At 43.1% G+C, this 15,170-nt stretch overlaps 1 protein-coding gene across 3 annotated transcripts in view; it reads right to left on the bottom strand.

Moving 5' to 3' along the window:
- The window catches only part of GAREM1 (GRB2 associated regulator of MAPK1 subtype 1), a 114,969-nt gene that overhangs the window by 71,357 nt on the left and 28,442 nt on the right, over positions 1–15,170 (bottom strand). For 2 of the 3 annotated variants that reach the window (XM_087707116.1, XM_087707117.1), the window contains exon 2: positions 3,429–3,569. In XM_087707116.1, the coding sequence (XP_087563242.1) occupies positions 3,429–3,569 (141 nt within the window). Of the gene's footprint in view, positions 1–3,428; positions 3,570–15,170 lie in introns of those variants that run through there. The other variant, XM_087707119.1, reaches the window with a different exon arrangement.

Genomic DNA, 15,170 nt, shown 5'->3' with positions numbered 1-15,170 from the left:
CTCATTAGAGATATGGAATGACTAAAGATGCTTTGGATTCACTGTGGGCACCCTCGTATTTGTTAGCAGCTCCTGTAAGGAATCTTGCCCTTTTCTGGGATTGCACAGTTGCTATATGGAATCAAGAAAATATATATTTGAGTTACAGAGGTGTTGAGGAGGTGGCAATGTTTGATTGCATCCTATCAACATATCCATAACACCACCTGAACTCAAAATATTTTTCTAAATCCTGTAACTACAGTGTCAACCCAGGAAAAGGTGTGGCTCCTTTAAGGAATTTTCCAGTGAGGGTAGGGTGCCGGTGCAAGTTCTGAAACACCTTGCCTGTTTTGGATCTGGCTATTACACAGCTTTAATTACTTTATCTATTATCTTAAGGGAACAAATAACATCAACTACTTTAAGTATACTAAATTGCAGTAGATGAATCTTTGAATTTTCATTACCAATCCTAAATTGCATTGGCAATACAAAACAAAGTATATAACATTTGGTTTCTCCAAAGAAGTGTCCAAATGATAGCAACCTAAGGTAGCTAAGAATACCTAAAATAAAATATAAACTGCCAGCACCAAAATATATTGAAAAAATAATAATTGTATGTAATAGGCAGGCAGGAAATGCAAAGCGCACAGTCTTGCTAAAGATGCAGTTTCTATTAATTGATTTTTTTATTAAGAAAAAAATAAAAATCATCTCCTTGGTTGATCGGTTAGGTTAAGTGATAAATACCAGTCAACACATCTTATCTACTTTTGTGGCTTTGCGATGAAAGCGCAAGTAGACCAGAACATTTGAAATGTTTAAGTTTATTCTGCACAGAATAAACATTTTTGTTCCTGTCATTCCAAATTAAGCAGATTTGTTACGCGTTTGAAAGAAATCACATTGTTCTGGAAAAAGAAGTAACAATATGTAATAGTATTTTTTTCTAAACTGCTTCTTTACATGTTTAAGGTACTGATCTAGAAAAACTCTGTTTTAAATTTACTTGAATAAACTTGAAATTACTTAAATAAACTTGAATTGAATTTAAATTAAGATGATATACATTGTTTTAAACAAATGTAAGACCATTTATTATATTATTTACAAATTATAGAACTGTTTAAATAGACATTTATTTAAAGTATGTTATTAAGATATTGATGTACTGCCAAATCCACAAAGACTCTGTGGATTTACAACATCCCATATAAAACCAAATATATAAAATAAATCAATTATGAAAACATTCATTAACACTGATATCTGCAATCCAACAATCTTAGACATTAAAATGCTATGGAAAAGTTCCATCTTAAATGTCTTGTTGAAGACAAAGTTCATGCCATCTGATTTTCCAGATGGAGGTTAATTAGCAATAGCAATAGCAATAGCAGTTAGACTTATATACCACTTCATAGGGCTTTCAGCCCTCTCTAAGCGGTTTACAGAGTCAGCATATTGCCCCCAACAACAATCCAGGTCCTCATTTTACCCACCTCGGAAGGATGGAAGGCTGAGTCAACCCTGAGCCGGTGAGATTTGAACAGCCGAACTGCAGAACTGCAGTCAGCTGAAGTAGCCTGCAGTGCTGCATTTAACCACTGCGCCACCTCGGCTCTAATTGCACCCGGATGAATCAAAGATCGCCCAATACTATTTCCTAGTCATTTCATTGCAATCCCACATGCTGAGAAAACCTCAACAGCCCAATTCAAACTAGTTCTACCTGAAGAAGGTGGTCCTGAAGGTACCTTGGTGTCAAGTCATTAAGGGTTGTGTAGGTTAAAAGCAGTTTTTCAACTTCTGGTCAGAAGCGTACTGAAAACCAGTGCAACACACAGAACTAATCATAATGTGAAAACAACAGGCAGGTACTACATTTTACATCAATGATACCTTAAGGTAGTCTTAGTCTGCATAGACAGTCCATAGTAAGTGAATTGAAATAGTCCTTTAAGTAATAAGAGTAAGAATTACTCCCATCAGGACCTCCAGATCAGAGGTGGGTTTCAAATCTCGGCACTACCAATTTGCATGCGCAGAAATGTCCGGGTGGGTGGTGGAGCCTCCCACTGCCGCCACTCCTGGTTCGGCTGATCCGGGCCGAACCGGAAGCAACGCACTTCTGCTCCAGATCCAGAAAGAGCTCACAGAATCTGGGAGAAGAACTTTAGCACTTCTGTTGGTAGAGTATTGCATGCACAGCTCCTGATGGCCAATAAGAAAACTTCCCTGCACCTTACTCCCAAAAGGAGAGTGGTGTTTTCTTAAACAAGACCACTGGAAATCAATCTCCTTACACAATAATGGATTCCAAATCCACCATTATGAACAGGCAATGATATTCCAAAATCAACCCTGCACTGAGGTCTAAGAAGGTTGGCATTCTGCCATACAGCAAGATGCCACACAATCCCAATTTAGTCCTACAGCCCAATTTCATATACAGGCATTCATAGCCTATCATCTCTAGAGAAGGGCCTCTGGCCAGTAGAAGATAAATTGTGGTTCATTGCCTTCTGACTTTTCTATCTTGGAACCGCTTTCATTTTGAAATAGAAAAGCTGGAAGAGCAAATCACTGATAGACCAACTCCATCCAACAGATTTCGATGGTAATACCAGGTGGCATCTATCTTCAACGCATGAATGAATGCAGTTTAATTGTTAATATAATTATAAATTGTGTCATTTATCAGGAACAGGCCAGGATTCACCTTCCTTCTTCATCACCTTCATAATTTTTTTCATCAATACAAGTTTTATGTGAACTGGAGGCAAAAATATCTTTCTTGGGTCAATAAGTATTTCATGTGCCATGTTTTTCTGTCCTAGAACCAAATTCTTTTTCATATAATGCAACTCTCTTGCATGCTTGTTTCTTTCACATATGTAACAACAGTCGGCTTGGTATATCTGAGCTGCATTCCAAGCAGTAGATCAGTACTTTTAGATCTCCACAGATATTGGAGATCTTGATGTACCAGATGTGCTTCAACAACAGCTCCATGTTTTAATGTTTCTTTTATATGTGCAGACTATTGCCAAAAGGTACTGAAAGTATACATTGCCACTTGTAAAAACAGATTTCCATAAAATGGTGTGGGATAGGCTAAATGTGTGTTTATTTTCATGTTTAATAGCCCAAAATCTATAAGATATACTCAAAACTAGGAAGTAAAATATTTGTTTTACATTGCAACAGCTTTGCATAAGACACTATTTTCCATTAGCAGTCAATGAAAATTTATTAGGTAAATCACACTCTTAACAAAAGCATATAAAATATTTATGCTGTAGAAATAAACTACAGTATTTCCATAAATCTTCTGGAATTGTTGTCATGGTTTCTTTCAGGGATAGTTTTTTTTTGTAGCTGATAAACAAAGCAAGTTAACTAGTCAGTTTTCTGAAGTCCACAACTGAAGCTACACTTACCGGCATAATGCACTGGAATTTCTATCTTCGGCCCTATGACATAATGGCCCTCTTCTAGACTATGAGCTGTAATAGTTGTCCATTGTCGGCATGAATGAATCAATAGATAATCACTCTCTCGAAGACCATCTATAGGTTCTCCTACAAAAAGAGATTAAAGTTTAAGTCATGTTTGATTAATTATTAAAGTAATAGCAATAACAATAGCACTTATATACTGCTTCATAGTTCTTTACAGCCCTCTCTAAGCAGTTTACAGAGTCAGCATATTGTCCCCAACAATCTGGGTCCTCATTTTACCAACCTTGGAAGGTTGAGTCAACCTTCTTTTTCGATTAATGATTAAAGTAAATTAATCTTAAACTTTTTAGGTGTACAGCCTAACTATTTAGGTTGTACACTGTAGAAAGTAAAAATTGAGCCCACAGTTTTAATCCTAATCTAATCTAATGTAATCGAACCTCTGCAATAGATTTATTACACGGCCAGTTCCTGTCAACTCTGTCCTGCACTCTACAATACTAAGCAAAGCTGAATACTAATTGAGCTGTTATAAGGATTATAGCATTATTTTTATCCAATTTGGTCCTATACAAACCAATTAGTTAATTTAACGTGATTTAAATTAGATTTTACTGCTTTGGCCTTATGAAACTAATTATAGGAAGTCATTCCCATATCATCATTTTTACTTAATTTTAGAGAAAATTATACTTTCCTACTTTTTCCCAACTTAAACATTATCCATCACAAATTCCTGATTGGTGATTCAAGCAGATATTTTTTGGTTGTGCAACATGAACAACCACTGTGTTACTGCTGTACTCCAATATAATTCAGCTGTTTCCCCATCTGTTTTGTAATCCATCCTATGTGGGAACCAGGTCACTTAAGACTATGTTCATGGCAAACCTATTTGTACTGTACCTCCTTCCTATTCACTGTTGTTGGGTGGCAAAATTATAATGTGTGGTTTCAAGTTGATTACCTGCTTACATATAATATTTTCACTCCTCCTGGTAAAGAGAAGTTCACAAATTAATGTAAATCTATACTTTGTTATACAGTTTTTCTATCATTCTCTTACTTTCCTTTTTTGAAAGAAAAATCATATCACTCTGAACTAGAAGATTCACCAATCTGATACTTCATCGAGGAGGTTCTACTCAACTAGAATATGCTCTATTGAGATAAAAGGAATTCTATTTGATACAGAGAGATGATCTGAATCAAGCTTGCACTCAATCCCGACAAGACTCAGTGGCTATTGATGCTCCCTCCCAAGATGGTCCAGCTATTCCATCTCTCAGCCTGGGGGGTGAAAGTATACGCCCCTCAGAGAGGGTCCGCAATTTGGGAGTCCTCCTGGATTCACAGCTGACGCTAGAACATCATTTGTCGGCTGTGACCAGGGGGGGCTTCGCCCAGGTTCGCCTGGTGCGCCAATTGCAACCCTATCTAGACCGGGAGGCCCTTCGGATAGTCACTCACGCCCTCGTCACCTCAAGACTGGATTACTGTAACGCGCTCTACATGGGGCTGCCCTTGAAGAGTGTCCGAAGACTCCAGTTAGTCCAGAACGCAGCCATGCGAGCGATTGCGGGTGTACCTAGGTACACCCACGTCACACCTATCCTCCGCGAGCTGCACTGGCTTCCCATTGGTCTCTGGACACACTTCAAAGTGCTAGTCATTACTTTTAAAGCCCTACATGGTATCGGACCTGGCTACTTGAGAGACCGCCTCCTGCCAATTACCTCCCTGAGGCCTATAAGATTGCACAGATTAGGCCTCCTCTGGATTCCATCTGCCGGTCAATGTCGGCTGGCGACTCCCTGGGGGAGGGCCTTCTCTGTTGCTGCTCCAGCCCTATGGAACGATCTCCCCGTGGAGATCCGGACCCTTACTACCCTTCCGGCCTTCCGCAAAGCGACCAAGACCTGGCTATTCCGGCAGGCCTGGGGCTGTTGAAGTTGTCCAGCCCCACCCTCAGTTGTGAATGTTGTGATCTTTTAATGTTGTCTTGTTTTTGTATGTCCTTCCCTCCCCCTTTTTTACTGTAAGCCGCCCTGAGTCTCTTTGAGAGTGGGCAGCATACAAATTAAACCAACCAATCAATCAATCAATCTGAATTACCCTCCTAATAAGGAGCACCAGCATCAAAGGGTGAAACCTATCTAGAAGTTCACCCCATCTAGAAGTCAGAAAGAGAAGTGTTCTTGAAAGAAAAGAGCCAAATCTCTGCTATTGGTTGGGATGCATCCTTACACATGAACCTTACTGGGACTTAAGAGATCAGGCTATAAAACTCTTTAAGTCAGGCTTGCGGGCTGTAAAATAATACCTGAAACTAACTCTTCAAACTTTTAATCTCATAACCTTGCTGTTTTGACTATCATCATATTACGATAAATCTTGGTCTTAACTTCCCTTAGATAAGACACTAATAGGAACAGAAGAGAGGATGATAAAAGACTTGTATAGCTCTTTATTGAGTATTAAATTAGAAGAAGAATAAGTGAAAGAAGCAATGATAGCTTGGGCAAAAAACTGTGGTTATACAATAGAATTAGCTAAATGGCAGAAATTATGGGATAGAAATTATAAATTAACGATGTCAACTGCATATAAAGAGAATTTGTATAAGATGTTTTACAGATGGCACTAGACACCAGCTAGACTGGTGAAGAAGTTTAAAGACAAATCAGCTAAATGTTGGAAATGTCATCAGATACCTGGCTCATACTATTGTATGTAGTGGACTTGCATAGAGGCAAAAAAAAATATTGGACTAAAATATGTACGTGGCTGGAAAAGATGATACAACAACCTATTGACTTAAAACCTGAAATATTTTTGTTGGGGATTTTACAGAAAACCATAGTAAAGAAAATGTATATTTGATTGTCCATGTTATAACAGCAGCTAGGATTGTATTTGCACAAAATTGGAAAAGTAAAGAGATCCCTATAGAGGAGAATGTGATTAGGAAAATACTAGAATGTGCAGAAATGAATAGAACACTGGTTATCAAAGAGAAAGAACATACTGATTATTATACAATTTGGGAATTATTTTGCCGATGGTTAGAGAATAGACATAAGAATTAAAAGTAAAAGAAGATGTGTAAAATACAATGTATTAATAGTTAATATAATTAATAGTTAAATAAATCATGAGGATTGTTATAGTATCAGCCATTTAAGGAATTGGAAATTAAGCTAAGAATAGATTAAATAATGATTGTAAATTTTAATTGTTGGCACAAAATATTTGTACCCAGATGACACACTGTTTAATGGAAAATGGATTGCTTATATCAACATAAAATAAAATAAAGATATTTAAAAAAACTTCCCTGAAAATCTAGGTTTTTGTTGAAGTGTTTTGTTTAAGAGCCCTCCAAGCAGAACTGGGTTTGACTGTCAGACAAACAAACAGAACAGTTTCTATGTTGTGATGGGAGGGAGTTGTTCATTATGATTCATTCACAAATTGCAAACGAAGTATCCAGTTTAGTGGCTATAGCAAGATTCTGCGTGTTTGCAATTAGGATTCACATGTATAGCTGAGTTTCCTGTCAACGGCAGTTTCCCATGTCATCAATTCAACAAACACAATAACTTTTCCAAATTAGTAAATGGGGGGAGAAAAATTGAAGTTTTTTCCCTCAATATTTTATGAGTTATAAGACAAATCCTGACACATACTTAACAGCAGTAAGAAAATATGTCTACAAGTATTTGAAATTTGGTATAGATAGATGTGACCAAAATGTAAGTTTGAAAATATTCTGTTTTTAGGTGATGAGACAAACAGATGAAAGGCAAATGTTGTTCTTTGGATTATTTGTGTAAAAATTCAAAGATAAACTCAATTAAACTCTTAAAGATAAAAATAGAAATATTTTACAAACCATGAAATTATTACTTGAGGGCCTGTTCAGTACAACATTTTATATAACTACAGGTTTGTAAAAGATTTGATTTTTCATATATGTTTGACTAAGCACAAATTCTGTAAGAAATGCTATTGTACTACTATCTTTAAAATGATTTTTTTTAAATTCAGGCCACTTCCTCTTGTACCATAGCTTTCTCTAGCAATAAATGGCAACAGATAAGTTATTGTTCTTCATTGATCAAGAAGGCATCTATTGCATTCCCCTTGTAAACAAAAAGCTAAGCATGTTTTCTTAGGAGGAATTTGAAGAGGACTTGGTGGAAGGAAGAGAACTGACTCAGCTTATAGCATTCACTAATACCAATTAAATGCAGCCAAATCCTTCTTCCTTCCTTCGCCTATCCCAGTGAAATACAGAGCAAATACTCCTACTTGATTTAGTCATTATCATAATTTCTTTTCTGTCAGCATTTCTTCAGTTTCTTCCCTCCACATATGCTCTTTTGCCTGATTCTCTGCTTGTGGTTCCACAGCCACCATCAACTTTTAGACCATTTCTTTTCTGACCGAAATCATGGAGTTTATCTTAAATTAATTAAATTAAATTAAATCACACAAAATAATTGTGCGTCATTATATAAGCAACCAGCTCATAAACAGAGAGTGAACGTAAGTCTTTCATTATGCACTGTAGATCTGGGATAACTATCATCCTATCTTTTTTGCTACTACCTAAGGGTGATAAATCCATACTTCTGTAGTGATAAATTCCACATTTTTGGTATGTACAGATAGTTCTCATTTAATGACCATTCACTTAGCAAATATTCAAGGTTATAGTGGTGCTGAAGTAGTGATAGTTACTAGTGGTCCTTGAAGTTCCAGCTGTGTCACCACCCACATAGCTATTTGATTGTGATCTGAGCCTTGGCAATCAGCTCACATTTATGATGGTTGATGCATCCTAGGATCACATGATTTCCTCTTAAAACTTTCCCTGACAGCTTCCCACAAGCAAAGTCAATGGGGAGCCAGCAGGAAAGTTGCGATTTGCTTTGGTAAGTCACTTACCCCCACCCCAACCCCACTTGGCAACAGCTACACCTGACCATGCTGCACTCCTGCTGTGGCTTCCAGGCCACCCATGTTCGTGCCTTACCTGCCAGCTTGTGAGGCACCTGGGAGTGATATAATGGCTTGCAATCCTCGCTTAAGAGCATTAATAAGGAGTACTGGATTGTTGTCCCTAAGCAATGCGGTCACATGAGGTTGCACTGTATGACCACATTACTTATCAACAGAAATTCCAGTCTCAATTACCATGGTTAAATGACAACTACTATAATAGTACCTTTTACTATGTAAATATTACTACTGGTAGTAAATATTTAATATGTAAATAGAACATTTACATTCTTAAACTGTAATAATCTTGTAATACCTTTTAACAGTTTAATCAACAGATAATATTTTAGCATGGTGTGCAATTACAGTGGGGGGGGGGAGATGGAAAGACTATGGCAAAGTTAGTTTCAAATGCAAGTTAGTCTGATCCTAGGTGCTAACTTGGCTAAGCATAACTTGGCAAAGTGGGTATATTTAAAAATCTACCTACTACTCATCAGTAGTATAGAATTACAATTGCCATGATTACAGCCAGCAGGATATTTGGAAGGGGATGATAAGCCTTCTCTTACCATAATACTCCAACCAGCCACTGTCGAGACATGCTGGATTATAAATCATCTTCCCTCCCAAATTGCTTTAAGACAGGACACAAAATGGGATTCCTAAATATGCAGAAGTCTCTTCTTTTGGACACAGCAAATTAGGAACGATATCAATTGTACTCCTACATATCTGAAATGCTAGGTTAAAAACTTATAGGCTGTGAGAATCATAGGAACAGCATAAACCTGCAGTTTTGTCGCATTTTATTTGACAATACCTCATTATGCTTTAAGGGATTATAGAGGAGACAGGCAAAAGTTTAACAAAGCCTCTGATTCGCAGAAGAACCTTCAGTTTAAATTGAAAGAACCATTTCCAATTTTCATTTGATCAATTAGAGTAGCTGTATTCCCGAAAGTTAAGTTACAAACCAACTGTTATACTGCCCTTGTCCTCAGAAGATTATTGTTCTTAGTGTTTTGAGTATGGAGGGTGTGTCTGTGTGTGTGTGTGTGTGTGTGTGTGTGTGTGTGTGAATGTTATCATTTCTGTTTTCAACCAGTAACACAGAATGAATGCAGCCCTTTAATGAACTTTAATTTTAATTAAATAAAACAATTTGAATTTTAGTATATTTAGCATATTAATCAAATGCCTGTTTTTTGCTCAATTTTGCCTCCCCCCAGCCCCCAGGAGCGCTCTATAAGCTTCTTAATGCTTTTTTTTTGACAAAAAGTGGGCTGTTTTTTGCTCATTTTTAATCCCCCCGGAACACTCTACTAGCCCTCTAAAGGCTATTCATGCCCTTTGTTTGGGAAAAAAGGGCCCATTTTCGCAAAAAACGGGCCATTTTTGGGAGGTTTGCAGAGTGCAAAAACTTTTTTTAAAAAAATTTGCCTCTTCAAAATCTTGGTGTGTCTAATGAATAGCTACAGTTAAAGAAACTATATTTTTTCAACAGGGCAATTCCAGTTCGTAACTTGAGCCATTTATTGCTATCCATACATCAGACATCTTTTGTATTTTATACAAAATAGGCATAATTTATTTTAATTACATGATTTTTTCCCCCTCAAACGTGGTCCAGTATCAATAACAATTTTATTTTCAATAAGAAGTACCTTCTAATTGGGCTGTAAGATCACTGCAGATGGGGACTGCAGCCAAGAAATTAAAAGACATTTGCTCCTGGGGGGAGGAGAGCTATGGCAAAGCTAGACAGCATACCAAGAAGCAGAGACATTATCCTTCTAACAAAAATGTGTATAGTCAAGGCTATGGCATTCCCAGTTGCAATGTATGGCTGTAAAAATTGGACCATAAGAAAGGCTGAGCGCCAAAGAATTGAGTCCTTTGAACTATGGCACTGGAGAAGATTCCTGCATGGCTGGAGAGAGACCCTTCTCAAGGCCCCCCTGCAAAAAGTCCAACACTCGAGACACTGGAACCGTGACCGTGTCGAGCCATAAGTCCTCACACCACTTGGCGAATGTAGCCCAAGTAGAGTCGTATATCCTCATTGTCGAGGGACGTCGAGCAGCTTGGATGGTACGCACAACCTCGTCCGACAACCCCTCGGCCTTCAGCAGGTCCCCCTCAAGTGCCAGACGGCCAACTGGAGCCACTGGGGTTCCAGATGGACGATGGCCCCCTGGCTGAGGGAGACCTGAGCTGGAGGGATCCGCCACGGCGGGGACACTGACACGCTGACTAAGTTGGCGAACCACGACCTCCGGGGCCAATGAGGTGCTACGAGGAGAACTTCTGCCCCCTCCTCTATGATCTTGTGGAGAACTTGCGGAAGAAGAGGGAGAGGGGGAAACGCGTACAGGAGGCCCCGGGGCCAGCTGCAATGAAGGGCGTCCGTTCCCTCCACCCCCGGTGAATGGAAGCGGGAGAAGAAATGCTGTAGTTGGGCGTTGTCCTTGGCGGCAAATAGGTTGACTAGTGGAAGTCCGAATCTGTGAGACAGTTGATTGAACAGAGCAGGATCCAGCCGCCATTCTGCGGAGTCTATCATGGTCCTGCTCAGCCAGTCTGCTCGTGTGTTGTTCACCCCGGAGATGTAGTCAGAGCGGAGGGACTCCAGATGTCGTTCCGCCCAGTGACCCAGGGCTTCTACTTCTGCCATCAGTCTTTTGGATCTGGTGCCGCTCTGGCGGTTGATGTGCGCCTTCGTGGCCATGTTGTCCATCAGAAGAAGAACGTGGTGGTGACGGATGGACTGGTGGAAGTGCCGAAGAGCCAACTTCACTGCTCGCAGCTCCAGGAAATTGATGCTGCAATTCGATTCCGCTGGGGACCACTTGCCCTGAACCACGAGACGTCCCATGTGTGCTCCCCAGCTGGAGAGACTGGAATCTGTGGTAATGACCAACCGATCGGGCTCCTTGAATAGATGTCCTTTGAAGAGTGCAGGTGATGTCCACCACCGGAGGGACCTCTTCACCGTCTGTGGTATGGGAACCAGTCTGGTCGAATTGCTCCTGCTGGCTCTCTAGTGAGGTAGAAGCACTGCAGCGCCCTGGAGTGGAGGCGAGCCCAGGGAACGATCGACAGGCAGGAGATCATTTTCCCCAACAGCTGGGGGAGGAGGACAACCGGAACCTGCCTTGCCTGCATCACCTTGTGGGTCATGGACCTGAGGGCCTCTAACCTGTCCTGGGATAAGAAAACCCTGCAGGACACAGTGTCTATCACTGCCCCCAGATGGTTGATTTTGGTGGTGGGCGTGAGGTGGCTTTTCTCTAAGTTCAGGGAAAACCCGTGGTTTCTGAGTGTCCTCATAGTGACCTGCAGATCCCGCAAGTCCTGCTGCCTGGACGACGACTGAATGATGATTTCGTCCAGGTAGCATTGAAGCCTTATGGGCCTGCATCTGAGATGGGCCGCCACCACTGACAGGACCTTTGTGAAAGTCTTGGGCGCTGACCAGAGGCCGAATGGAAGGGCCCTGTATTGAAAGTGGCAGTGGCATAAAAGCGCAGGAACCTCCTGTGCCGGGGGTGAATGGGAATATGGAGGTAGGCCTCCCTCAGGTCGATAGAGGTGAGGAGGTCTCTCTGGCGGATCCCCGCCAGGATCGACTGAAGGGACTGCATCTTGAACCTCCAGTAGGCGATGTGCCTGTTGAGGTTCTTGAGGTCCAAGATGGCCCTCCACCCCCCGAGTTCTTTGGGATCAGGAAAAGAATGGAGTAATACCCGCTCCCTTCCTGGTTGGGTGGCACCTGCTCTATTGCACTGATCTCCAGGAGATGACCTCCTGGTTCATCTGCTCCCTCTTGATGGGAACATGAGGGGTAGGACACCTGATAAAGTTCCTTGGGGGAGGGGATAGGAATTCTAGAGAGACACCCTCCCGGAAAATTTGCAGGACCCAGGCATCCTGAGCTGTCTGAGCCCAATGGGAGGCGAACAGTTGAAGTCGGCCCCCAATGGGTGACGACTCGGGGAGTCACTTAGGTTTGCGGAAGGGCCTGTTGGAGGCGCACCCGCGATTGAATTTGCGAAATCCAAATTGTTGTCTGCCTCTGTCTCGAAAGACCTGTCCTGAGCTCTCTCCCCTGATTGTCCAGAAGACCTATTAGGGGAGGTGAAGGAAGAGGAGGTGGAAGGCTCGGAGGGCCGAAAGGACTGCCTCCTCGGATATGGGGCGGACTTATGGTCTTGCTTTTTAGAGGTTGACGGTAGGACCTTCCTCTTGTCCTTTGACTCAATGAGGTAAGGGTCCAGAACCTCTCCAAATAATTTTGATCCCTTAAAGGGAGCTGAAGCCAATTTCCATTTGTGCTTCTGGTCCGCTTGCCAATGTCGGAGCCAGAGCAAATGGTGGGACGTGACATTTGCAGCCAGAGCTCTGGAGGTGAATTTAGTGGCATTGAGGGCGGCATCCGCCGCATACTGTGAAGCCGCAATAAACTTGGTCACGTCCTGGTGGAGGCGTACGTCTCCCGCTGGGATTTTGTTCGCGAGTTCACGCAGCCAAATCACTGTGGCCCTGCTAAAGAATGAGGCGGAAGAAGATGCCCTAATGGCCCAAGCCACCGCAAGATGGGTCTTGTGGCAGAGCCAAGGTGGCGCAGTGGTTAAATGCAGCACTGCAGTGGTTAAATGCAGCACTGCAGGCTGACTGCTAGATCAGCAGTTCAGCGGTTCAAATCTCACCGGCTCACCGGCTCAGGGTTGACTCAGCCTTCCATCCTTCCGAGGTGGGTAAAATGAGGACCCAGATTGTTGTTGGGGGCAATATGCTGACTCTGTAAACTGCTTAGAGAGGGCTGAAAGCCCTATGAAGCGGTATATAAAAATCTGCTATTGCTATTGCTATTGCTTTTCCGCCTTCTTATCTTCTGCCTTGAGGCCCTCTAACAGGTCGGCAGGCAGAGAGGAATTGGAAGTAAGGACCGTAATAGGTGGATCCACAGCCGGAAGGGCCAGGAGATCCTCTAGGACAGGTTCCATAGTAAAAAGTTTCTTGTCCACCCCGCTGGGAGAGGACAATGTGGCAGGTTGGATCCACTGGCACTGTATGAGGTTTGGAATAAGCCAGGGACCGGCACCAACTCCTGTTGAGGAGTTGGGACATCAAACATGGCCGCATTTGGATTAACTGGGGCCGAATCAGCTGAAGGTGGAGCAGGCTTGGGTTTAATAACCACCATAGTGGTCATCTTGACCTTCCGAAAAACAGATTTGAACAGGCTGGACTTGAAAAGTCCCGAGAAGGAAGTGGCATCCGGGGTAAGATCCTCATCTTCCAAGAGCCCCTGCTCCACCTGGTTAGGAGCGTCCAAGGCCGAAGCCTCGCTAACCACGGATAACTCTAGGGAGGCATGACGAACCCGCTTAGCCGGGGGAGGCCCGCCCTGATCGGAGGTAGAAGCGACGGGAGCCACAGGTTTGTCACGCTCCTGCATGCCATCAGCTATGCCTTTGCGATGGCGCGTGCAACCACTGCTTGCATGTGGGCGGACAACTCGGGTTCTTGATCCGAGTATGGGTCCAAGCCAGCGGACTCCTCCATATGAGGTGGAGGGTCCTCAATCGACTCGCCCCAGGAGGGGTCCTCCGGGACAGGGTCTTGGTCGTGAGACCAAGAGGGGGCCAGGGATGGAGGTTCAGTCAACGACCGGTCCGGAGACAGGTCTTGGGACTCTACCTCCTCAGCCATTAGGGCTATAGGATTCCTCCTAGGGAGGGGAAGCACAAAGGATTCTCCAGCAGGAGTGTCCTTTGCCGCCAGGCCTTTTCAAACTGTTTGTCCAGAGCCCGTTGGTGTCTTTCAGCGTCTCTGTCCTCAGCCGCTGTATGGGCCTTGAGGGAACGAGTCTGGGTGGGGACCCTGCCTCTACCAGCCCCACTGGCCATGGAAGGGGGAGAAACCTTGTTAAGGCCTTGGGAGGGTCCTGGTCTACTGGCCGCAGGACCAGATGAACCTGGCATCTCCATTGTCAATGATTGCACAGGCTGCTGTCAAGCGCAGGCCGATAGCAGGAGTAGCTGAGGCTGTTACTGGCTACACTGCAACACAAAAAAAGAAAAATTCATACATTAAATTGTGCAATGGCAAACAATCAATTTAATCCACCCATTACATTGATGATACATAACAGACAGTGCCAGTGAGATGACATGGAGGTAGGGGCCTGCAGCATTAGGCTGACAGGCCAGTCAGGAAAGCAGGCAGGCCCAGGCCCTTGAGTAGGTAAGAAAAAAAGGGGCAAGTCCTGGGAACCCTCCCTGTGCAGGTGCGGTGGCCTCAGGTAGACCAGGGCCCCAGCGCCGCCTTGGTAGCGATGAGGGTGGCAGGTGGACAGGAGGCAACCCCAGGCTGGCCCCCTGCCACCCAGTGGCCTCCTGACTATAGCGTGGCTGTGCGGCCTGTAACTCAGCCAGAACGGGCGCGAAAAGGCACTTAAAATGGCCACCACGCCATGAGGGGAATTAAGGAGGCCAAGGCAGCGATCGACCTGTCGGCCGGCGATCGCGCGCTTCTCCACGGCAGGCTACAGTGGGAGCGGGCCAGAAAAAGCAAAAAAACTATGGAAAAACAATAAACAGGGAGCCCTGGGGCTGCTGGCTAGCGAAAAAGCCTCTACTGCGCCTTTTAAAAGCGTGCAGCAAGCCTCCGAAGCTGACCCAAACGGCATGGAGAGCCCTTCCCCCA

This window comes from Thamnophis sirtalis, unplaced genomic scaffold (assembly GCF_051295495.1).
Source record: "Thamnophis sirtalis isolate CommonGarterSnake01/CBP01778 unplaced genomic scaffold, rThaSir2_p1.2 scaffold_2, whole genome shotgun sequence".
NCBI classification, from domain to species: domain Eukaryota; kingdom Metazoa; phylum Chordata; class Lepidosauria; order Squamata; family Natricidae; genus Thamnophis; species Thamnophis sirtalis.
The sequence above is the reverse complement of the archived record's forward strand: the minus strand, read 5'-3'. Positions and strand labels throughout refer to the sequence as shown.